Genomic DNA, 26,506 nt, shown 5'->3' with positions numbered 1-26,506 from the left:
TGCTGGGCAGTAAGGCTGACTGCCTGGGGTTTCCCACGTGATTGAATCGTCGCCGGCGAGACGGTTAAAGTGCTGGCTCGGGTGGCCTTACTAGGACCGTCAGTGATGACACAAATAGCCGTTGTGGGCGACAGGGGCCCCTGGCAGGAGAAAGGATATCACAGGCAAGACAAGGGGGAAGGTGGTTTTTTCAGTCTGGCAGGCCACGGTATCCCGCACAACTTGGGAGAGTCACGAGGATATCAGACTTTTTTTGCATTTCTTTTCTTTTGAACAACTCATCCCTATATGTCATCGTCAGGAGCAAAGAAAGTCCTACTTCGTTTGTGACATTCGATTTTTCGATTGCAAACTAGTTAGCTACAGCCTGTCCCAATTTTTTTGTTTGTCGTGACAGGCTGGCAGTCGTCGAGGTTGTGAAACGCAAACACGTATCCATGGGCTCCTCTCTTTTTTCCCCCTTTAACTCCTTAATTGCTGAGCATGCACCGAGGGAATTCTCGGTTTACACAACATTGCCAGCAAAGCTCAGCCTCCACCCGGTCGAGACAGGAGGACCGAGACTGTCAAGCTGATAAGCGTTGAAGCCGAGGATCGCGCTTATTTTTTGTAGTTAGCTTAGCCGCAACTCTCTTCTCCTCTCCCAAATCACATGAACTCCGGTTTGCCCCCATCTGCATCTAGAAACGGGGTATTGTGGCGAACAGCACGCACGAGCTTAAACTTCCCCAGACTCTCTTTTGTGGAGGCCCAGAAGGAAAAGGCAGCAGCCACGGCTCGCATGCTTCCGCATCACAGGTCTTGAGGGGGCCAGGAAATGTTTTAATCTCATAGAACAAGAGCCCACGTTCAATCTGGTCAACCCCATTCCCTTTCCATCCGACAATTTTGTGCGATTCAAACCATCGCACGAATCTCCTTCGCAAATGCAAGAGTCAAGAGGTGTTTGGGGGAAAAAAAAGTAGGTTTTTTGAGGAAAAACCCAATTGCAGAAAACAATGTTACTATGCTGCAATTTCATGCTGCTTGCCACTTCACATTCCCATTGCTAGGGTTCCCTTTGTCGGCCCTTGCTCGTCCTTGGACCCCGGGACGAGCGTTTCATAAAATGGAACAAGCCAAAAAACCGCGGTTGAGATCGTGTGTATTTCAAGATTCTGTTTTTACGTTTTACCAGATCGTACCAGACTGTCTAGACATCTATACATAACCTGACAAACGTAGGACATACGTCCAAAATTGCGACATGCCAAAGGCTGGTTTCATTGGATCCAAGCCGTTGGAGTGATCGCTTTTCTGGTTTTCTTTGTTTGTCATGATGCCGCTTTTGGATCATTTATCTTTCTGCGCCACAGGAATAGCACTCCCTCCTTTTTATTTTTCAGATTAAAAAAAGGGACGCCGTTGGAGAAATTTGTCGCACAAAGACTGAGGGGAGAATCTCACCGGCGGATCTGGTGTGAGCGGCGCAGGTGGCATGCTTGTTTGCTTCCAAAAGAAGATATCTCCACAGGGTTTGCTCGAGCTTTGTATGTCTTTGCGAAAACCCAAATTAAGTTCATGTAGGGCTGGAACCAAGACAAGTGGGTTCGCGGCTTGGTCATGTTCTCCCCCAGTTGGGATACATATGTTTGCTGCTCCCGTCCCCTTGTAGCCAAAGCGTGCTATTTATATATACCATGGTTTTGAAAATTAAGTTGTGAAATTGGACTTGAGAAACCTAGGAATGAGCCTTTTTCGCGCGGCGCAAGCGCGTTTGCCTTGATGCGGTTTTGATGGCTTCCTCATTGATTCCCCATTCATGCTTGATTACAACCCCAAACGATGATTCCTTTATTCTGTTGTTTTGATTCCCCATCAAAGGCTGTGGGCCTGGGATCAAACTGGCATGACAGATCGGAAGCTACGCGTCTGATTTCGATGGGGATCGACAGTCGATGGGAAATGGTATGCGGAGTACAGCAAACCCGATAGCTTGGTCCCTCGACTTTCCCCACGGGCCACCACAACGCTCATTTTGAAGCTTAGACCGGCAAAGGGGTCCAAGCTATGGATTATCGATCGCGATCGCGGCTATCAAAGTCCGGCCAGGACTGTTTTGGGCACGGATGAGGGATGACTCGCATACCGATTCACTCACGTGACCCAATGCAGGAGGGCCAATTTTCGTCGTCATCCCATGAATGTCGAATGAGGAGCTGTGACACAGCACAGAATTTCAGATCGGTTCTTTGGCGAAATCCCATTCCCCCCACTTCTGCTGTTTATTCGTGACGCGACTTCGTGGAATGTGACACTGGTACTCCGTACCATTACGGAGTATCTACGTGCCAGTTTTAAGGGAGAACAAAAGAGGGAGAACAATAAAATAAGACGTGTCAAAAACTTGATTGCCCAAGGGCGTTTACAGAATATGGTTGGGTCGGAACCTACACGATGTGTGCATGGGCCGGCTGGGGAATGCTCAAAGGCAAATCGACTTTGATCTCCATCCGTGTGGATTTGCAAGGTGACATGTCAGCAAGGTACGACAGCTTCCTGCGATTTGGCATTGATTCTCAGGGTTTTTCTTTACTTAGGTAAGGAGTATACGGAATACACCCATCTCCATTTATCCCCTATCACAACCCAATGGATGCCACGCTTTGAAGACCCGTTTATGGTCGAAATCTATATAATCCGCTGATATGAACGCATTCTTTACTGAAGAGCTCATGTCCGTCGCATAAATTTACATTGTCTAATATTCAACTTGGGATGCCAGTTGATCCGTGATTCCGCGCAAGTTGCCCTATTGTTGTGAAATTGATCCTGGGCTTTAGTTTTGGTCTGATTGTCTCTAACCTTGTACACCACCGAAATTTATTAATATCTCTACAATTTGGAAGGAGGGTCGGGTGGAGATTTTTGTAGTGTGTGAAACCAGACTGCTCGCTGAATTGCGCGCACACTGAACACATGTTTGCACATCCTTGAGATGTACACGCCATAAGGAGTGCATCACAAGTCAATTTTTTAAAGTGCTCTTACGCTTTCGTACTCGAGCTCGAATTCGAAACCGAAGCTTGGCTGGAGAGCCTTGCCATTTCGTATTTTCACTTCTATGCACACTACCTGGAGTAGTGCTGGGCATCTAAGTTCAGAGTGGGCGTGTATGAATGCACAATTCTGGAGGAAATGAGGGTGTCGTCACACTCCCCGCTCTGCCTGTTGAACTAACCATGCCAAACTCCGCGTCACCCAATTTAGCTGACATTGGTGATTTCGCGTCCACGCTTGTTTTCTTAAGTTGGAGGCTCAAAGCCGCGGGAGCAGGGATATGTTGTTTGGAAGATGTTCGGTTCCCTCTCAAGAGGGATGGTGGTGTTAGTGGTTTGTTCCTGAACTGTTAAACCTTTACTCTGGGGCGGTCATGATATTCGAAGCGCCGGTCTTGGATGGTGAGTTACTAGCTCCCAACAACAACAAGGCTCGCTCGTGGGGTGAGTCGCCGCCTAACACGAAGCTCCCGTTCAGGCACGAAAATAAAGTGAATGGCGGGAGGCCTTGAAATGCTTTGTATGCGTATTGGTATTTCACTAGGTTGGACGATCTTGAGCTTTGGATGAAAGATCTCGAACATCCATTTTTGGCGAACGGCGGTCAGCTAAGCATTGAAGGCTGAAAGGAGGAAATATATCGCTGGGTTTCAAGAAGCGGCTGGGTACGGTGGCAAGTATGTACAGTACCAACCAAGCCTAACTACCTTCAATCATGCAGCAACGCCAGGACGGTGCGCTGGCTCTACGGAGCATTTTCCCAGCAAGTGTTTGCCTCCGTAACCAGATTGGTGCAGGGACAGAAGAAGATTGTTGATCAGCTGTGCTTGTTTTGATGTTAGAGGTGCCCACATTCGCCTCTTTCCAGACACCGGGAACAGGCGACTATCAGTGGAGCAAGGCTAGAACAATACGCAGCTGGTCTGGAATATGGGAATACACGGTCTCGCTGTTCGATTTAGGAATTTCCTCCGAGGCAGCTGGTTTAGAATTCCACCGTCGGCGCCATCGAAAAGCCACTTTCAGGGGTTTGGGGCCCTGAAGAATCGCCCGGCCAGGAACCTGTCTGATTGGCCCTGTTCCGGGAGGTCACGCGGCCAAGTCGGTTCACTGCTGGGCCCCGCAGACGGCGTCTATTCTAGCGCCGGGGAAGCGTTGCTACGCTCCGAGTACCAGGGCGACGGGATTTGGGGGAGATTGATGAGGCATCGCCGGTGGAGATGCGGGCGAGCTGACGGCTGCCGTCGTTCCTGGCCGTGGTGCCGGGCTAAATACCCCGGATGAAGAGGAATATCCTTAGTGAATCTGGTGTTTTGACAAGGGCTGAGGGGAAGCGTTGATAGTTTCCAAAACTCCGAGCTTTGCTGCTTTTTTCAGGGGTATAGTTACGGAGTGCTCCATATGGACTCCGTACATCATGTTGGTATCCTCGTTGATGCAACGCGTGGTGGTTAGCAAAAGGGGATGTATCAGGCCTGTTGTCTGCCTATCCCGCCTTGGGACCCTTTTTCCCAAAGTCATACGACATGGTTCTTGTCACAGTATCACCGTGTGCCCCCTTTTTTTCCGACGTTGAAAGGATCTCATCACAATCGCGGAATATGCCCGCTCGCTGCTGATGCCGCTTCATCGCCTTTCAGCTGGTTCGCTGACTATTATCGCTCAGTTCAATGGTGTCTTTCTAAGTCAATATCCATTTCATCTAGGACTCCGTAGCTCCATCCCCTCTCTGCGGTGATCAACTTTATCCACCGCAGGGATCACTAAATCGTATAGAGGGACATCAGAACGTCCGACGCCGGAACTCTCTGTTGCGAATAGTATCTGGACTGCCTTTGCTCCGCGTGGACCTACTCGCAACGACGCTTGATAATGTGCTACATCCCGGGAGCAATTCAAGCGCTGAAGGTCATCTGGGGCGAATTTCATAAGGGGTATTATTACTTCAAATATCGGTACAAGGATGCACAAGGGCGGAAAATAGTCTTCTGGGGTTTCAAGGGCTCTCCTCACAGTCCAGATTATGATTTTTTAAGACCTTGAATCCAAAATGTGAGATCTTGGGGTATGAATTGTGAACCACACTGGAGACCACGTCCTCGGTCATGAAGTGGCTTTCAGTGGCGAGCGACCCGTGCACGATTCCGTTCTCCTCACGTTTTTGTCCATAAAAAATTTTGAATCCACCCCTCTTGCCTGCCTGTGCGGCGGAGCTCACATTTCTGGTAGTATGGCTTTCCCGTCAGAGGATGTGAAATCAGCCCTGTGTCTACAAATTCTGTCTGGGGTTGGAGGGATGCCTTATGCAGTGTATCCATCACGGATTTGTGAATATGGATGGCGGCGGTGGACTTCGTATTATTTCCTAAACGATTAGATCTCCAGTTTCTCGAATTGAAGCATTTGAGAGGCGATTCTCTTGTTGGGAAACACGCAGAATCAGCGATTTTCGCTACCCACAGTACCTACCTCGTGTATGCGATCTCTCTCTGTGTCTCTCTCTCTCTGTCTGTGCAGTAGAGAGTACATGGCATGTATTATTCCGTCTGTCCTGAGGATGTGGTTATTGCCTATAGCAGTGAGAGTGCCATTACGATTGTTGTGGCTTTGCAAAATCAGAGAGAATCGATGATGCCAACAAAGTTTCTCTGGTTGACGATATCTCGAAGTTCAACTGACGGGGAAGGCTGGCTTGAGGTTTGGAAATTTGGCATTAACTATCCTTCAGGTCGGACATCTTACCATGCATTGAGATGTGGCTAACTTAACTACCAGGCAGCTTATAAAGCAGTTTGTATCATTATTGAGCTTCTCTCCAGACCCGGGCATCCATAAGTCCCCAGGTAGGGTTCCTTAACCATTTGGACCAAGCGTAATTAACCCAACCATCCAAGATCCTCTTTTGTTGAGTTCGGTGAAGAGCACAATCGTACTCTGCCTTGAGGCTTTGATACTTCCAGCCGCTAGGTGATGGAGCTCGTTAACGAACGTGTGGCCATACTAGACAACCGCCCAATCTTTGTCTTGCCAGGTGGGAACTCTGCACTCTCACACCGCAAGGAGCTCCGAACTATCGAGCTCTTCCACAGTCCGATTTGGATAGGCAGCGTGTGTGGAGATGTTGCCTGGCTGCCAAGCGCGCGAGAATCGCCTCCACCAATCACGAGGTGGTTGATGTCGCTGGTTTGTGCTGTCTTGGAGAATCGCTCCACCATCTCAGGCATCAAGGGCCTGAAGAGAGCACTCTGCTGGATTCAGGTGCTGCAGGAAGCTCATTTTTCTGCGGTTGATGGCTTGATTGCCTCTGAATTGTGGTGAACATGCTCTCATCGCGTGATTCGAGGCGACGTCCGGCGAGAGACGGCGTGCTCTCTCCGGATTTCCCCACCATGTTGCCTAAGGTTGCCTGGCTTTGCTTCCCCTTAGAAGCGAGTTCGGAACTGGATCAACAGGTACAAAAGCTACGCCAGCGTCCATTAAACCTTTCCTTGACAGTAGCAGTTTCGTCCTCCCATTGCCGATTGCTTCCAAGTTCATCCAGTTGTCGTTGATTGATCCATTATTTTCCTTTGTCGTTTGCTTCTCGATTTTGTGGCTGCAAACACCTTCATCCCAGGCCAATGGAGCTTCCAACACGTATAGTCCCATTGAACGAATTCATCCCTTATCTGGCAAAGCAGAGCCGCAATGGTATCCTGAACGGGGGTGCCCTCGACGCCTTCCAGACCTATGAGTCCAAGCTTCGCGAGATCTTTGCGCAAGAGCCGAACAGCGAGGCCATTGCTGACCCGCAGGTCAATGTCGTTCCGATCTATGCCGGATTCGAGGAGCAGCTCAAAGTGAAGCCTCGGAACTTGGAAAGTGAATCTGCCACGGAGGGCGAGAAGTATCTCCTCCCCTTACATCCCACATTCCGCAAAGAGGAGGGGACCCTTGCTGTGGCACCATCTCTCAGCGAGTTCAAAGAAAACTTCAGGTTGTTTTCTGAATCTTCCCTTGTTGATTTGGATTGGAGCAATGTCGTTGTTGCTGGAAGCGCCGTAACGACTTGTCTCTTGCCCCTTACTGAGGAACAGAAATCTTCCAGAAAGGCTCAAAGGTATGCGAGTTTCACCGCGATTGCGGGCAGTAATTTTATTATACCAAAGCTTCTAATCCTCGGCATAGAGAATTCTATCATGAAAAGATAGCCCCGGCATCGGATGTTGATTTATTTATTTACGGCCTGAACGAGGAGCAGGCCATTGAAAAAATTAAGCAAATTGAGAAATGTATTAGAAACAGTGTCCTAGAAGAGACAACTGTAAGAGCATGGCCCATTCACCCTTGATTAAGGCTGACTGGTTCGAAATAGGTTATTCGAACCAAAAACGCTCTCACAATTGCTTCAAAATACCCCACGCGCCATGTTCAAATCGTGCTCCGTCTCTATAAGAGCGTGTCGGAGATCCTGACCGGTTTTGACGTGGATTGCTCCTGCACGGCTTTTGATGGCTCGCAGGTATGGGCGAGTCCGCGGGCGCTGGCTTCATTTGTCACCCAGACCAATACTATTGACCTTACGCGACGCTCCCCTTCATATGAAAACCGTCTCGCCAAGTACTCACATCGTGGCTTCGAAGTCTACTGGTCGGGTCTCGATCGTTCCAGAGTTGACCCCACAATCTTCGAGCGATCCTTTACCCATGTCGTTGGCCTAGCGCGCCTCCTGGTAATGGAGAAACTCCCAACAGCTGGTTCTAGGGATCGCTATGTTGATCAGCGTCGTTCTGAACGTGGCAGGCCTCCGTCGACAAAGGAGAAGTTCTATAACAACCCTCACGGGAATTTTAAGGAACGCCAGCCGGAGGATATCGCAGAGTGGGTTGAAGAAGAAGATGTGTCGAGTTATCATACTTTTACTATCCCATATGGACCGAAATACACTGCTAAAAAGGTATTACTCCACTATATGAAATGTTAGTTCTTTTGGACGTGGAGTTGTTAATAGACCTACAGATTGAGAGATTGCTCTATAAGAAGGACCTACTTCTTAATGCTGAGTGGAATAAATCCAAAGAGCGCACCGTGGATCTGCATAGGCATCCCGCATTCTTCGGTGCGGTGCAAGACGTTATTGAAGATTGTTGCGGTTTCTGCCCGTCACCTGCCACGGAAGAGGAAATTGAAATTGCCGAAGAGGAAAGTCGGAGATTTGTTTCTGGGAAGATTCAGTTTATGAAGGACGACCCTGGAAGACAAGCGATCGGCAGCTTTAACCCTATAACCGATTCTGACTGGACTGAAATGGCTTACATCGGCGATATTGCTCGCCTTTGTCAAGCTATTGTGGATGGCGACCTTGACTGCGTTAAGAAGTTTTGTGCTAGAGAAGATTTCAACGTTGATCAACGCGATCACACTGGAAGAATGCCTCTTCACTTGGCAGTCATGTGCGGTACACCGGAAATCGTGCAGTACCTTGTCGACCGGGGAGCGAAACTCGTTGCGCGAGTTGCTGGTGGGTTCACAGTACTTCATATGGCAGCCGCGCGTGGGAACCCGGAAATTTTGAGAACTATTCTCAGAAAAAGCGAGGCGAACAAAGCTGAACATTCAGAGAAGACGGAAAAGCCACTGTCGCAGGGAAAAGGGCCTTCATCTGGTTCGGGGGTTAGCGACGTTGAATCTGGAGATTCTGACGACGATGACATCTCATTTGTGCAAAGTGTGAGCGAGGGACCTTATGCTGCCACCCAAGGATCGATGGTCATGGTCAAGAAATCCGCCTCTGAGATCCAAAACCCTCCCGAAGAGACCGAGGATGAAGGAGAGGAGCCTAACTTTTATGACAATGTTGATGTACTGTCGTGGGACATGCCAATAAGCCCTCTTCACTTGGCATTGTTGAATGGCCATGCCCGCATTGTCGACATCCTCGCGACTGAGTTCGGTGCCAATATAGCCCAACCAATTGTCTGGAGAAAGCCATCTTATCAACATCACCATGATGTTACGCTTTCAATGGCTTTAGTTGCCCACAACCCTCTTGAAAAGTCAAAGGAAGTTCTAAAAACACTTTTGGAGTTAGGTGCTTCTTCAACACAGGCCGATATGAACCATGTCACAGCTCTTCACTCAATTGTCATGGAAGGGGAGAGCGCTTTGATAGACACCCTCTTTGAATTGGACGGACCTGCCGCCAAGTTGGCTATCAATCATCCCGCATTAGGCATGTCATACGGCGATGAGCCAAGGCTGCCTTTATCTACCGCTATAAAGGACCGGAGCATATCGATGATCAAGAAACTACTCGAACATGGAGCAAGCCTCTCGATCTCGGGTGAACGCGTGCAAAGATTCTGGGCACGTTGGGGGAAGAATAACTCCGGCCCGGTAGAGAATCATCTTGCAGAGCCTATTATCATTGCGGCCCGGTTTGCAAGTCCAGCCATTATCAAAGTACTTTTGGATGCTGGTGCCGATCCCAATTCCTTGACACCAGAAGCTCACTCCGTGATGAATCATAGTGGTCAACACGGAGGTCAACACAGAGGCCAACAGAGAGACCAGAGTGTGCTCGATATTGTCAAAATGAGAATGAAGTATCTGCGGGACGACCAGGGCGTAGTTGAACGCCAGTCGAACAGCCTTGAGCCTCCAGCTCTAAAGTCCGATTCGGAGTATCTCGAAGGGCTGCGTGAGGGTAGTTATGAGTATTGCTTCGTCCAAAATGAGCTCGAAATAGCTAAGGCGGCCGTACGGGCGATGAAGAGTTCTCACGAGGAATATCTGAAGAAGCGAGCCAAAGAGGACGAAGAAAAAAAGCCGCGAGCTGAGTGGGTGGCCGCTGAACTCTCTGCTCTGGAAAATATTAAGGCGATATTATTAGAGAAGGGTGCGAAAACTTTTCAAGAACTTTATGCCAATTTTAAGGGGACGGCCGAAAATCAGGAGGTGAAAAACCAAGCGGCCCAGGCAATTGATCAAGCGGCGACGATTGAGAATGATTTTTCAATCGCCCGGACTTTCCATGATAATGATCTCGGAAAAATAAAGAATGCTAGTTACATGCAGCTGTACGATACACCAATGCTCCCATTTTTCCTTGTCCCCTTATTTGTATTTTGTGTGGGGTCCATTTGCTAACTATATTTCAGGTTCGAGGCTGCCTGGGAAGGTGATATTAGGAAAGTGAAGGCTCTTACTCTAGGATCCTGGGGCGCTGACCATAAGAAGCCACCGCTCCATGTTTCAGTGAGAGATAGGCGAGGGGTAACCCCTTTCGTCATTGCGGTTGCTCGAGGTCATTATGAACTGGCCAAAGTTATCCTTGAAATTGCCGACGCCCAATATGCTCCTAGAACAGAAGCACCAACCCGAAAGAAATACGAAATCGTTGTCGACGCTGGAGAAGAGAGTGGCAGTGAGTGTTGCTATTCGGAGTCAGAAAGCGAGGAGGAAGACAATCATGGGGTTTCTGTTCGATTTGATCTCGTCGACGAACAGCACACCATTGACGACGTTAGGGAGTTGGGAAATATTGTCAAATCATCAACTTCCCCAGCAGACATGGTTAGGCACTATAGTGATTTACGCATATTCTTTGATGCTGCTGAAAACAAACATGTGTTTGATGCACGTTTCAAAAGAACTAACAGCTACATGTCCCCGTTTATTTTTGGAGCCCACAAGCTAACGGCTATGGTAAGTAATTCTTTATGATGCTCTAGTGTTTTCTTTTGTCTTTACTGACCTGTATCTTATCTAGGGCACTTTGGAAAATCTTTGCTCTCGAACTGAATATGCGCACTCATCCGGCCTGTTCACCTATGCTGTAGAAAAGAACAACTTGGTCGCGCTGAAATTTATTATGGAACAACTTCAGAAGTATCAAGGGCCTACGGACGAAGACGCACCGCTGTTTCTTCCTGTTGCAAGTAGAGAATTTGAGAGGCCAATGGAAAATGGCTACACGGAGATTTTGGAGCATATTATTTCACAAACAGGAGCCGAATTCCCTCTCCAGGCGTTGATAAAGAAAGCCGGCGTAAAACTTGATTCAAAACCAAAGGCGAGTAAAGGGAGATCACTTACCTGTTGTATCTATGTCTAACATAAACTGCAGTATTACCAAGGTCTCACGGTTTATGGAAGCAAACGAGAGGACTGGGCAGCCGAGGATGGCCGTCATCGTTATCGCCAGTTCGAGGCGGAAGAAAATCTGCTTTTGCGTGCGGCCTTTACCACGAATCTTGAGTCTATTAAATGGTTCCTGAGTGACATCCCTGAACAAAAGTATAAAGAATTCGCATCCATGTACGCAGACGATAAGCGTATCAAAGCGTTTACGGATGTCCCTGGCGGCTTTGAAGGAGCTTTGTCGTCATGGCTAAATGCTCGACGTAAGTTATTATTGTGTTTTCTAGAAAATAGAATGCTTGCTAACATCATTTTTTTAGGCGACATGGCGCTTCACTGCGCGGTGCTTGGTAACGCTACCAAGGAGACAGGCGTTGCTCATGTCAAACTCATTCTTGAGGCCATTCCAACCTCTTTAAATGCTAAGAATAAGACAGGCATGACAGCATTGCAGGTTGCCTTTATAAAACGAAGGATAATGGCTGCCAAAACCATTGTGGAGGCTGGGGCAGATCAAACCGTCCGTGATGAGACAGGCCGCAATTTACTCCACACAATCCTTACCCCTTCCATGGGAGAGGGTGTCATTAAGTCCCCCAACTTGTTTAGGGCTCTTTCCGGACTTCTGGACAAAGAAGTGCTTCGTTCATTGGCAACACAGAGATCGCACGTAGGGCGAGGAACTCATCAGTATAACTCCTGGGGTATGCTGACTCCACTGGCAGAATGGCTAGCCACAGCTCAGAACCCACACCCGGATATGCTTCAGACAATTTTGGAAATTACTGGTGGACAGGAACTTTACGTTCTCGACGGTGAAGGGAACTATCCAATCCATCAAGTCGTTCGAAAGAACTTCATCGATTTGGCGCGTGTCATGCTCGAGAGGGATCCAAGCCTTGCCCTCCTCGAAAATGCAACGGGCATAACCCCCTTGGAACTGGTCGAAAATAAAATTTTCGATGCGGTTCTCTCATGGTTGAGGAACAGTCCACGGAGGATCCATTGTAGGATGAATGATGTTGATTGGAGGGGAAATCCTGTGGTATACGAGCCACTCAATGTGCAGCATACGTTTGGTTCACGCACTCAGAAAATAACTGATCCTAATGAGTTATACAAAAAGGATGGTATGGATACACCTCGCTTCTGGCCGACTGATCGTGTTGAAGGCAAACTGTACCATTTGCTTCACGAGACGGCGTCGAGGAATGGAATCAAAAGGAGATTGGCTAGTCTACGGGATGCTAACCAGCTTGTTAAGCGATTGGAGTCAAGGAAGAACCTCCAACAGAATGGGCAGGAGAACAACGCTAGTGAGCGTGATGAGGTTTCTCACTTTATGTCCCGTAGTCAGCTCCAGATGTGGGAACTTGACGAGATTTTGGAGAAGGTGAAAGATGATGCAGATGAGAGCGAATTTTAGTTTGGTCTTGAAAAGGCTGGAAGAGAATAAAGCTCAATTTGTAGCTAGTATGTAGATGGCAAGGCGGCGAATTTATGTGAGAGTCTTCCCACGGTGTTAGGGTATGTAATACCATCCTGTTGTTACTTGTTTCTAATCTGGAGCAAAGCATGTGCCTCGAGGCTGACTTTAGTAATGTGTTTAGTCGGCAAAGGAATACGGTGTGCCAAAGGTATTGTTTTATCTATCACTGGAAATCCATTTTATACTATTCCTTTGTTCAAAGCTTTATTCTTTCATAAAAAGAAGATTGGAAAGGCGGTCAATGTCCCCTCCAGTCTATTAAGGTGACCAGGCTTTTAATATTCATCCTCGTCCTCTCCAGCAATGATTACGTTGTTCACCTAGAGAGATGGTCAGAAAGCAGGGCTTAAATTAGTGATGGCTACGAGAACATGCTTTACCTTTAGGACAAGTCTGCATAACTGGGTTGCAAGAAGTAATTGCGCACGCTTTCCGATGAGTGGATCAATGACAAAATGCTCTCTCATATCTGGACAAAAGGGAAACAAGGTTAGTGCTTATTCAACAAGGTATATCAGGAAGAGATAACAACAGAAGACATACCGTTACTGCCAGTTTGCATGCAATCAACTCCCAGTCTTGAGTTGTGCTCCTTGACTTGTCGCGATTTGATTGTGGCTAGGGTTTCAATAGGGCTCCATCCGGAGTTCTCGGCAAGGGCCATGGGTACGGCATCCAATGCGTCTGCAAAAGCGCGCATGGCATACTGAGCCAATCCAGGACACTGGATGATTCAATAAATGATTAGCGCTTTTTTCTTTCTTTTACCTGAAGACTTGGAGAAGGTGCCTATCCTACCTTTTCAGCAGCCTCTTGCACGGCAAGTGAACAAGAAATTTCTGCTGCACCACCACCATATACAATGCGGTTATCCCGCACTAGGTTCCTGACAACACACAGAGCATCATGCAGTGACCGCTTCGCTTCATCAATAATCTGATAAAATTAAAGGTCAGCATTGGTTGTTATCAAAAGTATCCTTGTGTTAAATGACATACCATCTTATTACTTCCGCGAACAAAGACAGTGACAGCTCTGCTGTTTGCACACTCCTCGATAACCAGCATTTTCTCTCTCGTGGTACCAAAGGTCATTTCTCTAACCAGGCCAGCAGTCCCTAATTTTTCTGGGCTTAGGTCCTCAAATCGGGGAACAATTCGGCCGTTGGTGGCGATAGCAATCAATTCAATTTCGGGACCACCGACCCATCGAACTGCCGGCAAATCATTCTGGAGAAGAAGGTGGTTGGCTTCGTCATCAAAGCCCCATTGACAGATGACGAGATTTGCTCCAGTATCTTTTAGCTGTTGAATCATTTCAGTAAATTTATCCTTCTCATATTGTTGTAGCTTTTTGAATTCTTCGACGCTCGTAATATCGAGCTTGTGCTTGGTTTTCGGTTTTGGAGGTTCAAATGCACAGGTCAAAATTGCAAGTTTTGCATCCCTAACTTCGTCTGGCATTTGTGGATGCGAAAAATCCTTGTCGACGATAACTCCCTTTACGAGAAGCGACTGTTCCAAGGATCCTCCAACTTTACCGTCGACCTTAATCAGTTCGAAATCGACGTCCTTTCTTTCCAGATCAGCAACGGAAAGCACTGCGTCGACTGCGATCTTTGCAAAATGATCATGTGCTTTGGAAACGCTGCATATATCGATCAGCGATACCATCTTCCCAAGGTGGAACGAGAGACCCACATCTTGCTGCCTAGAGAAGTCTTTGCGACTTTCAAGAGGTTTTCCTGGTTATCACGGGAGAATTTAACCTCGTCACTGATTTTGTCAAGATGTGAAACTGCGATTTCGCAAGCCTGGTCGAATCCATCCGCAATGCGGATCGGGTGAATACCCTTATCAATGAGGTCCGCAGCTTGTTCCAGCAGGGCACCAGCAAGTACGACGACACCAGTTGTTCCGTCCCCAATTTCATCATCCTGCGATTTGGAGAGCTCGACTAACAATTTGGCAACATTATTTGAAATTTCCATCTAGTTAGGATGTTTAGCCAGGCGACGGACTGGAACGGGGCAGGCGAACGAGCACACACCTGGGATAGAATGGTAGCTCCGTCGTTTGTGACGGTGATATCTCCGTCTGGCGAAATTAATATCTTGTCAAGCCCTCGGGGCCCCTAGATGATGCAAAAGGAGCGATTAGGACATGGCTCGCGTCCATCTGAAAGGAGAGGATGTGATACCAGTGATGTCTTGACAATATTGGATACTGTTCTTGCAGCTAAGATGTGTGATTTGACAGCATCTGTTCCATGTTGTCTCTTCTTCTTCCCTTGACTATAAGAAGAATATTAGACGTATCCGTGGATATTTCCTTGATGGAGCCATGGGTTCATATAACGTACTCTCGAACGACAATAAAGGGTCTGCCTTGTTCATCTTTCATAACAGAAGCTACCGTGGAAACCAATTAGATCTAGGGAGCATTGTAAATGCATAGGTTCGAAATAGCGAAACAATACCTTGTGACATATCAATCTCTGTTCCGCCGAGTTGTTAGCAGGGTTCAACCAGGGGAGGGGCACTGTGAGCATACTCATCGCCATGTTGAAAATCGTACCGCTGAGCGGCCAAGGCTATCGACAGAGCTGGTGACTCCCGGAGAGAAAAAATTACAACCCTCAGGAACAATGCTGTAAAGATACGATTGGAAACTCGAGACTGCAGCACAAAGTCAATCGTCGGCGCGGCCTTGGTGATGGTTTGTCATTGTCCAGATAAATTTGGGTGGAAGAGCTGTTTGCCAGAAGGAGTTTAGCCCCATCCACACGGCATGCTGAGTCATCATTCCTCTGCAAAACGCGAACTTTCCGCGAACTTCAAAATAAGAGAGCTTGCGCCAGTCGTCATCCAACCGCCGTACCCAAGCAGCCAGCAGCGTTTCAATTCGGCTTATCGCCCTCAACCTGGTCGGAACCGTTCCCGCTACTTTGTCGTCTACAATGCCTCGTGAGCCGCCCTATCCTTGTCTCTCCCCACCCACAAAGCTCCAGCTACATGCTGCGGACGAGAATGGTGAATGCTAACAGTTCACTTAGCGCCGCTTGAATCTTCGAGCGAAGACGAATCCGGCGGCGAATCAATCCCTTTTAAAGATCCCGCTCAAGGCACCCAAGAACCTGATAGAAGCGCCGATGATAACGAAAGTGAATCTGGGAGTGAGGGCGAAGGCGACGATGTGTAAGTTTAGGAGAAGCACCTCAAAATATTAAATCTAACTCTTTGCGCTAGCTACGTCGTGGAGAAGATTGTAAACCATGAATTCGGCAAAGGCGTGAGCATACCTTCCTTGGTTCGTGATTTTCCCTCTTTGGCCAGTGTCTGAGTTCGGTCTTTAGGGAAAACTATTATTTCAGGTCAAATGGAAAGGATACGATAATCCCGAGGACTTGACGTTAGAGCCTGAAGAAAACCTGTATTTATTTCCCACTTCCTGCTGCATATTGCGCACGTATTGACCGAGATGGACAGGAGCGGTGCACCGGACGCTCTACAAGAATACTTTACAATAATAGGCGGACGCCCAGAGAAACCGACGCGGAAACGGAAGTCGATGGGAGGGGGCACGACAACTAAGGTGGCGACTAAGAAGGCCAAGAAGTCGCTTGCGTCTATGAACGGAACTCCAGACACTGTAGAAGGCGCCGATTGGGTTCCAAAATCAAACAACTGGGACAAGGAGGTCAGGTCGGTCGAAACTATTATTCGCGACGGCGACAATTTATACGTGCTTTTACACTGGAACAATGAGAAGAAAGCAAAGGTGTCATTAAAGCAATGTTACGAGAAATGCCCACAGAAGGTACTGTTCCAATGTTGAAGGCTTATATATAAAATAGGATGCGCTGACAGGAAATCCGTTAGATGTTGAAGTTCTACGAAAATCATCTGTATGCCAATCTTGATGAAGAGCGATCCTTGATAAGACATGCTAACGTCGGGGTCCTTTAGTGTTTTCAGGGATGAATAGAGTTCGAACCACGCAAATTGAACTTTATACGGTGATAATGTTTCCATCCCGAGATGTCTCACTTCATAAGGAGTTTGAATGATGAAGCCGAAGCCATCGGTTGTCGGGGCACTCAAGCCGTACCCCCGCGGTGTCGCCGCACCTAAAGCAGTTGTGAAGGCCGGAATTTCCCTTGCGATGTCATAGGCCCCTGGCAAGAAGCTGACAGAAAGCTTGTGTTATTGGCGTGATTGATTCGCTTCGTCGCTTTGTCGCTTCGATCTTTCTCATCTTCTTTTAATCAGCTTGCAACCCGACTTCAGGATGTTTATTTCCTTTCTAAATTTAAGGGTGATATTCGTTATGGGAGAGCGTTAAACGAAGGTAAAATCCTTCGTATATTTTTGTTTTGTATCGTTTTACGCAGTCATCGCCAATGATTTTGTATTTATAGTTGAGCCTTTTAACCTGAGGCGAATAGGACGTTTATGACCTTGTCAACTTTCTCCTTCCTTCGTGGGTGTTATTTCGCAACACATACTTTGGAGCGAAGCCGAGAAACATACCCATACGGGCTATCGATTATGGATGTATGTACACGGATTTCGCTTGCCAACGTCAAAATACCAGCTAAAGGTTATGGGTCTTTTTCTTCTGACATGAGCTGTCGCACCGTATTCAGGTATTTCCCACGAATATCGAAATTTTCTGTACCATGCTTCTCCTCTAATTTCTTTATGTCGATGGAATCGCTTGAGTCATGAAGGCTATCATCTTCCTCCGTCCATATTCCAGGAATATTGTTCGGGATGCCTTCGCCATTGTTCAGATGATCAAGTACCTTATCAGCCAAATAGGGATTCATGGATGTACACGAAAGAGCTTGGATGATCTGCCCTTTGTCTTTGGCCCTTCCGGTGTGGAGCCTTGATTCAATCCATTGATCAAGCTCTTGGATTTCTTCTTTCACCTTTTCGGTTATTTCTTCGGAATTGGACTGTTCCTCTTCCTCCTCCGAGACGCGTGGGAGCGTTGGATAGAGAAGGCTGTTGACGTCGTTCACATGTTGCTGCAGATTGGCAAAGATATCTTGGGTGGATTGTTCTTGCGGTGCTGTTTCGTAATCCCCGTTGGACTGTGAGATGCTTTCACTTATTTCTAGAGGCGCCGACGCGCCCGAGGCCATAGGAATTGGTTCGATAGGGGATGGGGAAGTTTGGACAATGTCACCAAGGGCTGATATATGGACGGAAGGCTCCCGGATATAGTCGGTGGCTCGTCTTCTAGCCCCGTCGACCCTATCGTAGGTTGACGCTGACGGTAAGTCAGTGGCTGTTTCCATTCCTATTGTACGTCGCCGTTTTATGACGCTCTCCGCTGACTGCTCCTCTGCAGAATCTTGGGCATCCGAGATGATCCGCTTTAGAGATGTCGTTGTGGATGCAGTGATGTTAGTTTCTGTTACTGGGGCTATCTCTTCATTGGAATGGGGTGGTTGATGATCACTTTTGGCTGGTGAGATGGACGGCGACTTTCTTATAGCCCCCTTTGTCATCCTCATTTTCATAATATGCTTGGGACGGATAAATGTATGGAAATAGTTTTTCCATTCGATTGGTGTATGACGATCCTACAATAGCTCATGTTAGATGTGACAATTACATGTAGGCAAATGCAGATATGCCGTACGTGATCTTGGGCAAACTCAGCCCAGAAGTCATTCTCTAGGGCTGGGTCGACCTCTAGAATCTTGGATGCGAAACGAAGGAGCTCATCTTCTTCGGAGCTCAGGAATGGAGCGGACATTTGTTCAATGGATTGCGAGTCCGACCGCTCCGTCCGCGCTCTCGGCGCTGAATTTTCCCCATCGGAGCCTGTGGGCTCAGGTGGGATAGTAGATTCTGTGGTTCGCGTGTTATCTTCTCTTGTAACCGGTCGTGGGCGATCCTTCACTACCTTAAGATAACGGTCTCGCCACGATTGATAAGTATGCTGCGGATGCTAGTATATGGATGAGTATGTACTGATGGCTATATCATTTGGTAGACGGGCGCATACCTTTTCTTCGAGCTGTTGATAAATCTTATTTCCCCTAATTGGCCCGCCTTGCCTCTCAATTGGCTTCACCCAATCGTAGAGAATTTGGTCATCTTCTGCCGTAAAGCCCACCCTGTGTCCTCTGGCGGGTATAGATATAGATCCTACTGGGCGGGCGTTGCCAGGTGCTGGTCCGGCCCGGAATTCCTCCAGATCCAGAAGCTTCCCGGCTCGTAAGCAGCGATCAATAAACTTGAATGAGTAGCTATGAATGATGCTACATCAATGACCTGTGTGTGCAGCGTTGGAGAGTACTGACGAACCTGCCAGGGGGAAGGTCCTTCTTCATGTGATCAACAAGGAGAATATCAGCGTTTTTCTCCAGGGGCACAACCTTCCCGCCATGATTCTGGCATCCAATGGACTATTCAGCTTTTATGTACATATTATCACTTCTGCAATCTCGTGAACTCACTTTGATGAGGTCTGCGCACCAAGACCGCTGTGGTACGGTAGCTGACAAGAAGAATTTTAGGTCGTTAAACAACGCAGGGGGTTCAGCATCCGGAGACGTCATTGTCACGACTGAATAGAGTCAGCAGGCATTTGCATGGTGAGAGCTTCTTCGTCGCACCCCAGCACCTCGATTTGCCAGCCGCTGAGCTCCATCCACCGTGACGCGCTGAGGTCCTGGCTGACTGGAAATCACGTGCGCTATCTTACTTATCTGACCTCGAACCAACCACGGCCTGACTCAGCCACTCTGTTGAATGCGGATATATTCAAAGTCCTTCACACTGATCCTCGGACGGCCCTCAGGTCGCCTGAAGGATGAATTCTCATCGAGTTTGCAAGCCTTAATCGTGTTTGCTGCCTCCACTCCTTTGCCTCTTGCCGGAAATGGGCCTTCTTAGGGAGATTGTACTAGTGATCTTAGGCATATCCCTTCTCACATTCCTTGTGCTCTTTGGTAGAATCCCAGCCCTCAGGTACGACTCCCGGTGTTGAGCCTTTCTCATGTTCTTTTAAAGATTTTATCAAACTGAGTACAAGCAGAAAGACACCGATCGGTTATATCTATCGCCTTGTTTGGGTCCGTCTCCCTAGGTTATTCATATCGCTCGACTCAATTGTTTGTGGAGGACGGTTCACGCGTTACACCACCAAAACTGGGCAGTACTTGTTCCACGAAAACCACCCGCTTGTCCTAGTATGCGGCTCGCAAGACATTCCTTGATTCCTTCTTGACATTGACTTGGCATCAGATCTTCTTCCTAACGTTGTTGGTTTGCTCCGAGATATTATTTATCCCAGCCGTATGGAATAGACTCGGACCGGTACACCGTCTTTTCGTGCCGATAGTTGTCGTTCAACCTTACATCTTTCTTTACTTGAGCGTGTATACCACATCGTCAATCACGCCTGAAAACCATGCCTGGCATATGCGTCTATATCCATATGACCGAACCATCTTTCACCCGGGAAACATATGCCGCACATGCAACTTCTTGAAACCAGCCCGGAGTAAGCATTGCGGACTTTGCAATGTCTGTGTTGCACGGCATGATCATCATTGTATCTGGCTACGTAACTGCGTTGGCAGAAACAACTATGCCTATTTTCTTGCGCTCCTGCTCTCAATGTCAGTTCTACTTGGATATGGCTCCTTCTTGGGCTATACGATCTTGGACGATAGCTTGCGGAAGGCACTAACTCCAAATGTGCCTCTATCGTCAGCTCTAAATCACTGGAGTAAAGGTATTCCCTGGTCGATGTATATCGAGATGTGGTCTCTGGCTATTGCGGATGATATCCGCGTTGGTTCAGTGTTTCTCTTAGCTGCATTGACAACCCCCCTAGCTGTAGCAATGTTTTGCTACCATATGTACCTGATATGGGCGGGAATGACTACCAACGAAAGTGCTAAGTGGTCAGACTGGCGCGATGATGTCGCCGATGGTGTTGCTTTTAAAGCACAATATAGTCACATTTATGGAAACTTGTTTGATGATATGGTTGAGCCTGAAGTTCCTTGGCCAAAGGAAAGTGACCAGACACTGGTCTTTACGGATGGACACCCCCCAAAGGAAGGCCATCTTTTGACAAGCGACCGCTTCTCGATTATACAGCCGGATAATCCCGATGCCAAGGATGATCCAAGATGGAATAGAGTCCGAAGCATGAAGGAAGTTGTGAATATCTATGATCGCGGCCTCTGGGTCAATCTGTTTGATTCTTTGGGGATTGTGACCCATCCTTCAGCAAAGCATTACGCATCTTGTACATAATAGGGAGTAGCACTCTAGTAATCCTGTTGGTACGATAGGCTATCATCACCTGTATTGCTCGTGGTGCAAAGCTTTATTTTATTTTATTTTTTTAAAAATTTTTTATCCGATTTCCTTGTGACCAAGCCATGAGAACCTATCATGGAGTAGTGTAACTTTTCTGTAGTTATAATATAACAAAGCTCAATCAATAAATCTACTCCACGTTGTGGACGTGAGCGCAGTCGGTGAAACTATTGTCCATTCCGCTAACTAGTTATCAAAAATCAACTCGAGCAACACCAACAATCCAATTCTCTCCATCGCTTCTTTTAACACCTGGACTGTTCATCTTTTTCTCTTCACCTAGCCATAATGGCTTCTACAGCAAATCAAGGGGCAATAGACCAGTCAGCAAATCATGATAGGGCTAAATGTACTGCACCAGAGCTTCTTTTGAAAGTCGTCCTGGCGGGGACATTGAGCCACTATGAGACGCGTGGGATGATTGATGATAAGAGACTAGAGCATATGTTACTGGCAGGAAAGCAGATTCTCTACAAGAGTCACCAAGAGAGCGATGTTAGGTGTGATATATATATTTCCCGCGATTAATCACTCTCTCTACCGATCCGGTTTGATTCGATTGTATGCGTTGCTGATTGCTCCGTCAATAGACAAAACCTCGGTTTCTCTCCTGCGATATGGCAGGGGCTCACGGATGTCTTAACAAAAGCTATCCCTGTCCTCGAGTCGCAATCTTTTGCTTGGAAGAATCCTGCGACTGCGAATTATGATGGGTCTTCCGCTAATTTAATCGCTTATAATTACTTCTCTCTGGTTAAAGATATCGAACGTCTCAATGACCTGTGCACGATCGCGCGAAACTTGCTTGCCACAACGAAAAGAGCCCAGAACTTGGCTGCCGAAAAGGGCTTCGACCAACGCATCTTAATGCTGATTGATACTTGTGTGAGAGTCACAGCAAGAGGATATGATGGGGAGAGCAACCCAAGAAATGAAGAACGATGGCAGAAAGTTGTTAGTCTCTATAAGAGATTATTGATAACTTGCTTGCAGTTTCTTCACAACTTCATTATGCACAATGAGCACCGAAAACTAGTGTTATGGCTAGATTTGTTTGGCTATCACCAAAATGGGGAGTCCAGTATAATCACACACATGGAGCCACTAGATCAATCTCATGCTACCGCACAAGGTGTAGCTCCTATTGTCAGAGCTGGTGAGAGATTGGTCAATCCGCCGTTAAGGACACTTTACGACCAAACTGCTGAAGACCTCTTGTTGGAAACAATATCCACATTCCCTCGAGAGCCAGCTACCATTAAGGAAGAAGCTGCCATGCTGTTGCTGGCAAATATCAAGGATCATATGGAGAAGCTACTTGGGAGAAATTTGAAGGAGATTCAGCAAATGGGTAAGGACCCAGAACGAGTTAAAGAAATCCGTGCCGCGCTTACTGCGATTCTGGGTGCCAAAGTGGACGGTTGGGCAGACCTGAACGAGCGCCAAGGTGGACCCAGCAGAGAGGAGGAAGAAGCGCGCAAAAAGCCCATTCTGAGCATCGATCGAACTGCCACCACCGGATACCCACGTACTTGTTGGACAGATTTGCCAGATTTAGATGAATACGGTGCAATCGCAGCAGTCGATGCGCCTGTCACTGCTGAAGACAGAATGATGACTCGCTCGGCTCAGTCGGCTGCCGAGACTTTGCAGGAGGCTAAGGACGAACTGATGGCTCGTTTGCAAGAAACCTCTCCTGATATGGTTGAAGGGGATAGCCAGTATGATTCTTCAGAGAGACGTGGTATGCGAGGTGATGACGATTCGCGTGGTACTGACGGATTGGCGGATGCGAGTGGCGAGGAGGATGAAGACGAGGAAGATGACGACGATGATTACCGAGGCCGACCGGGCGACCAGCAGCGCGGTTTGTTAACTGACATTCCACTTGTTCTTGGCCCCTCGGAAATTGAAGCCTTGCCTATGATTATCCAGGCCGGTATCGTGGATAGTTTCGGCCCAAAGGGGCCTCAGAAGCCTGGTACCAAGAACATGCAAGCTGTTAGATGCCATATTCTGCTGGCACAGGATACGGGTCGAAATCTCCTAAGGGAACTTCTCATATTCATTGCGGCATGGGACCTTCCAGACGATGAGCTTTACTTTAAGATGATGGTGCAAATCATGGAAGCCGTTCTCAAAAATGGGTTAATGTCTCACGCTTATTCCGACTTTGGCCAAGCTAAAGACATCATCTCACCGGCACAAGCTGTGGTTATCAAGATCCTTACGCATATTTTCAGGGCCAAATACTCTCCTCCCAATATTACTTCCGCCACAGAAACACCAACAGGTCGGAGTTCTGTCCCCGTTACCAAGGTTGACGTGTTGACCGTCCGCTATATCTTTACCATCTTTCGTGGAAATATCATTCCGGAAACATGTGCCCTCATCTACCTTCAAGGTCAGATTCGCGCCGGCCATGCTCTTCCAGAAGACTTCCCGTTAAATTTGTGGGACATGGAACGTGTGTACGAAGGTGTATACCAGTTCTTGGAATTCTTCGCCGTTCTTACCGAGAACACTGAATGGAAGAATCTTCTGGTACAATGGGAGATTGTATATGACTTGGTCACATTAATCAAAGAGTTGGAGGCGAGTATTCCGAAGGGAAGCCTTAGCTCCCTCACTGCTGCTGCGTCAAGAGCTCCCCAAACACCCAAGGAATCAGCACAGCCCGGAAGTGCCGCTCCGGTCGCCGTAGAACGCCCATATGAGCCCAATGATCCTGAGCCAACGGATGCAGCTACCGTCAGCGCTGAATCAAGAGCACCATCTCCTCCAATGGGTAACGAAGATCCTTCTGAATTTGAATGGCGCAACCTCAAGAAGCTTGTCATTCTCGTGCTTTCTTCGCTTGTTTGGAAGTGCCCAGAAGTTCAAAACCAGATTCGCAAGTATGGTGGGGTCGAAACAATTTTATCGTGCACCAGTTTTGATGCGCATAATCCTTACATTAAAGAGCACGCCGTCATGTGTCTGAAGTTTCTGCTCGAGGGCAATAGAGAGAATCAAAGAGTGGTTGAGGAGTTGGAGGCGCGGGAGGTGATGAAGGATGAGGGTGGACTGCTGGAAAGGAGTGGCTATGAGGCTGTTCTCGATGAAGTTGGGAAGCTGTCTATCCGGAAGAAAGACGCAAATGCTGCTGTTGCGGGCCCCTCGGGGATCGACAGAAGACAATAATAGGCAGGAAGTTTTCGCCTGTGTGAGTCGGTTTTGAATGTATTTGATATACTGATATCTTTTGTCTTTTGACCTTTGATATTCGTAGTTAGAGCATGCATCTGAATATGAACAAGACCCACTATCATGTGCAGCTACGTGGTTCCTAGGGAGGCCAAGCACTAAGACTTTACTGGATTTTAAGTTTGTATCACTGCCTGCTAAACTGCTTTATTATGGATAGGAATAAAGACATCTACACTGATCGAGACTAACCACTGACTCTTCTGGTAAGAAAAGGATCATTGCCTATGCATCCTAGTTTCACTCAGGCGCCCATATTCTTGACTTTAGTCCCTTATGTTGACTTCGAAATTGGGCCTTTCTTTTTTAATATTTCCATGACCGAAGCTGAAACAATGTGCCAGTTCAACCTCTGCACGATGAGATACAGGTGAGAGTCTGCTTCATACCGAGGAAAGACAAGCCTCCATGTGGCAAAGAGTGCCCGGGTACATACATCTCAAAATATAATCATGGAGGCTATTACAAGCCCCAGGTTTATGAGTTAAACTCTGGTTATGCGGGATGCAATCATGCCGTTTGCTTAAGTCTCTGTTTAAGGTATTACCGATTTCTCCTTCATGGCTTTGTGAAGCCCGTCGGTTCTCGTCTCGACAACTTCCAGAAGGCGCGATTTCACTGCTTAGACTTGCACTGGCTTCTTTCCGTCAGTGTTTTTGCAGAATGGTTGTCATCAGGCTCTATCTTTGCAATGCTTCGAGTTACGCGTGTATTTGCAAAGATGAGTTGAGTCCGTTGCAATTCTCCGAGATACACTCTCGCGGCTAGATCTCCATCAGAAATCTGGTCTCCACGGCCCTTGCCCTTTCTGCGGTTCTCTTCCTTTTGCCAAATCTCCCTTCTAGAGGTTGACTATGAAAGCACCAGCCGTAGCATCAATATTCTTATGTGGTAAGTCCAACGTCATGGAACTCGAAAAGATTTGTGAAATAAATAAGAGGTTTGACCAAAGGAAAGGAATAATTCGGGAATAGGTGATAATATGGGTATATATCAATGGGATCTTACCATGAATATATGCTATGAAATGGTAGGGAATAAGTTGAAAAGAGCGAACAAACCGTGGAAGGGTATGCAAGTAAGGATCTGGTGAGATATAGACGGTATGGTACCAATATATGAATCAACAAGAATCTCCCCCAAGGCATTGCTGTAAATGTTAAGGGTTTGCGGACTATTTCAGATTCACACAACGGGCTGTATTACCCGTACATGCCATCCCAATCTTCATCTTGATCGTCCTCAGTGGCTGTTCCTCTCTTCATCATCCTCTCTATTCTCTCTCGCTCCTTGTCCCGCTCTTTCTGCCCAAAATCAAACCTATCCAGGGGACATGTGCCTCGCAAGCGGAGCCAAGGTCTCACACATTCGAGATCGAAAAGATGCGATGTATGACAAGGCAAACGGACGACAAGCGGGTACGGATCATCTAGAAAAGAGGTGTTGCAGATAGGACACGATTGAGAAGGCTTTAGCGAAGAAGCTGGAACACGATCCAGAGCTGCGGGTTCATGTTAATCATAAAGTCCTTGTAGAAGTGTAGATTCCGGGTATTATACCATCAACAAACACCTCGCTAACGCCTTCCACTTCCCGTGGAGGGGCTTCCGCATCCTGCAGCAACGTCCTTATCATCTGGCCAATTAAGCCTCCGTCAGCGCCTTCTGCCAGTCCCTCTGGCTCCCGCCCGTCATACACAGGGAGCGGCGCATCGCCTCCGCTTTCTGTCTCCCGCCGAATCACATCGAGCGCCTCCGCAAGGGAACGAAACGCAGCGCTCACGTCGCCCGGTACAGGCACGGCATAGGGCCGTGTTCGCGGTTCAGATGGGTTATGGCTTATTTCGTTGAGTGTTGCAAAAAAAGTCGACAGGTCGGGGCGGCGGTGTCGTGGGTTGGGTCGCGATTCACTAGTGGATCGAGTATTGGTGTCGGGAGTGGTCGAATGTTCGACTTTACGGAGCAGATAATTAAAAGACCTGTTAGCTCTCCAGATGCTTAGACAATATGGATGCCACTCTACTCCGTAGAAGCAGCCCATAAGACCGTTACGGAGTGGAGGCAACGCTACCTTCATATGAAGTCATGGTGAAGGAGGTGTTAAAATTTCTCGAACCGGTATTAGCGGGGAATCTGAACCGAATGCAAGATACTAAGGCGGAGAAAAAACAAAATTATAAAAAGATGGAATGAGCCGTGGAGATATAGCTAGGTAAATATCTCAATTCGGAGAGCGGAGAGCTGCGGTGAGGCAGAA

At 47.6% G+C, this 26,506-nt stretch overlaps 9 protein-coding genes across 9 annotated transcripts; 5 read left to right on the top strand and 4 right to left on the bottom strand.

Annotated features, from left to right (window-relative positions):
- Positions 1-6,008: 6,008 nt before the first annotated feature.
- Positions 6,009-6,356, top strand: D8B26_001892 (uncharacterized protein; the record flags this gene model as incomplete). Its single annotated transcript, XM_066123663.1, has 1 exon — positions 6,009-6,356. One exon carries the CDS (start codon positions 6,009-6,011, stop codon positions 6,354-6,356), a length of 348 nt encoding a protein of 115 aa, XP_065979738.1.
- A 302-nt stretch (positions 6,357-6,658) lies between these two features.
- D8B26_001891 (uncharacterized protein) lies at positions 6,659-12,825 on the top strand (the record flags this gene model as incomplete). The annotated part of the gene is made up of 9 exons (XM_066123662.1): positions 6,659-7,137; positions 7,206-7,341; positions 7,393-7,974; positions 8,037-10,096; positions 10,178-10,724; positions 10,789-11,067; positions 11,146-11,422; positions 11,480-12,686; positions 12,770-12,825. The coding sequence occupies 8 exons, from the start codon at positions 6,659-6,661 to the stop codon at positions 12,583-12,585; spliced, it is 5,466 nt and encodes a 1,821-aa protein (XP_065979737.1). The 3' UTR covers positions 12,586-12,686; positions 12,770-12,825.
- Positions 12,826-12,923: 98 nt separating this feature from the next.
- CCT5_2 (T-complex protein 1 subunit epsilon) lies at positions 12,924-14,111 on the bottom strand (the record flags this gene model as incomplete). Its single annotated transcript, XM_066123661.1, has 5 exons — positions 12,924-12,968; positions 13,029-13,117; positions 13,192-13,372; positions 13,447-13,584; positions 13,647-14,111. The coding sequence occupies 5 exons, from the start codon at positions 14,109-14,111 to the stop codon at positions 12,924-12,926; spliced, it is 918 nt and encodes a 305-aa protein (XP_065979736.1).
- Positions 14,112-14,308: 197 nt separating this feature from the next.
- On the bottom strand, positions 14,309-15,210 carry CCT5_1 (T-complex protein 1 subunit epsilon; the record flags this gene model as incomplete). The annotated part of the gene is made up of 6 exons (XM_003065850.2): positions 14,309-14,638; positions 14,698-14,781; positions 14,848-14,941; positions 15,010-15,058; positions 15,127-15,144; positions 15,201-15,210. The coding sequence occupies 6 exons, from the start codon at positions 15,208-15,210 to the stop codon at positions 14,309-14,311; spliced, it is 585 nt and encodes a 194-aa protein (XP_003065896.2).
- Positions 15,211-15,606: 396 nt separating this feature from the next.
- D8B26_001888 (uncharacterized protein) lies at positions 15,607-16,634 on the top strand (the record flags this gene model as incomplete). Its single annotated transcript, XM_003065849.2, has 7 exons — positions 15,607-15,613; positions 15,703-15,844; positions 15,896-15,938; positions 16,003-16,079; positions 16,136-16,466; positions 16,529-16,554; positions 16,616-16,634. The coding sequence occupies 7 exons, from the start codon at positions 15,607-15,609 to the stop codon at positions 16,632-16,634; spliced, it is 645 nt and encodes a 214-aa protein (XP_003065895.2).
- Positions 16,635-17,128: 494 nt separating this feature from the next.
- On the bottom strand, positions 17,129-19,227 carry D8B26_001887 (uncharacterized protein; the record flags this gene model as incomplete). The annotated part of the gene is made up of 5 exons (XM_066123660.1): positions 17,129-18,243; positions 18,303-18,614; positions 18,672-18,915; positions 18,974-19,059; positions 19,126-19,227. The coding sequence occupies 5 exons, from the start codon at positions 19,225-19,227 to the stop codon at positions 17,251-17,253; spliced, it is 1,737 nt and encodes a 578-aa protein (XP_065979735.1). The 3' UTR covers positions 17,129-17,250.
- Positions 19,228-19,550: 323 nt separating this feature from the next.
- On the top strand, positions 19,551-21,001 carry D8B26_001886 (uncharacterized protein; the record flags this gene model as incomplete). The annotated part of the gene is made up of 3 exons (XM_003065847.2): positions 19,551-19,639; positions 19,707-19,860; positions 19,916-21,001. 3 exons carry the CDS (start codon positions 19,551-19,553, stop codon positions 20,936-20,938), a joined length of 1,266 nt encoding a protein of 421 aa, XP_003065893.2. The 3' UTR covers positions 20,939-21,001.
- A 711-nt stretch (positions 21,002-21,712) lies between these two features.
- CTR86 (copper transport protein) lies at positions 21,713-24,310 on the top strand. The gene is made up of 2 exons (XM_066123659.1): positions 21,713-22,355; positions 22,419-24,310. Exons 1-2 carry the CDS (start codon positions 21,872-21,874, stop codon positions 24,185-24,187), a joined length of 2,253 nt encoding a protein of 750 aa, XP_065979734.1. The 5' UTR covers positions 21,713-21,871; the 3' UTR covers positions 24,188-24,310.
- A 981-nt stretch (positions 24,311-25,291) lies between these two features.
- Positions 25,292-26,413, bottom strand: D8B26_001884 (uncharacterized protein). Its single transcript, XM_066123658.1, has 3 exons — positions 26,321-26,413; positions 25,810-26,202; positions 25,292-25,751 (listed from the first exon to the last, which is right to left on the bottom strand). Exons 1-3 carry the CDS (start codon positions 26,334-26,336, stop codon positions 25,453-25,455), a joined length of 708 nt encoding a protein of 235 aa, XP_065979733.1. The 5' UTR covers positions 26,337-26,413; the 3' UTR covers positions 25,292-25,452.
- Between the last annotated feature and the right edge of the window lie 93 nt (positions 26,414-26,506).

The sequence above is a fragment of the Coccidioides posadasii genome, chromosome 1 (genome assembly GCF_018416015.2).
Source record: "Coccidioides posadasii str. Silveira chromosome 1, complete sequence".
In the NCBI taxonomy this organism is placed as follows: domain Eukaryota; kingdom Fungi; phylum Ascomycota; class Eurotiomycetes; order Onygenales; family Onygenaceae; genus Coccidioides; species Coccidioides posadasii.
This window is presented reverse-complemented; position numbering and strand designations above follow the sequence as displayed.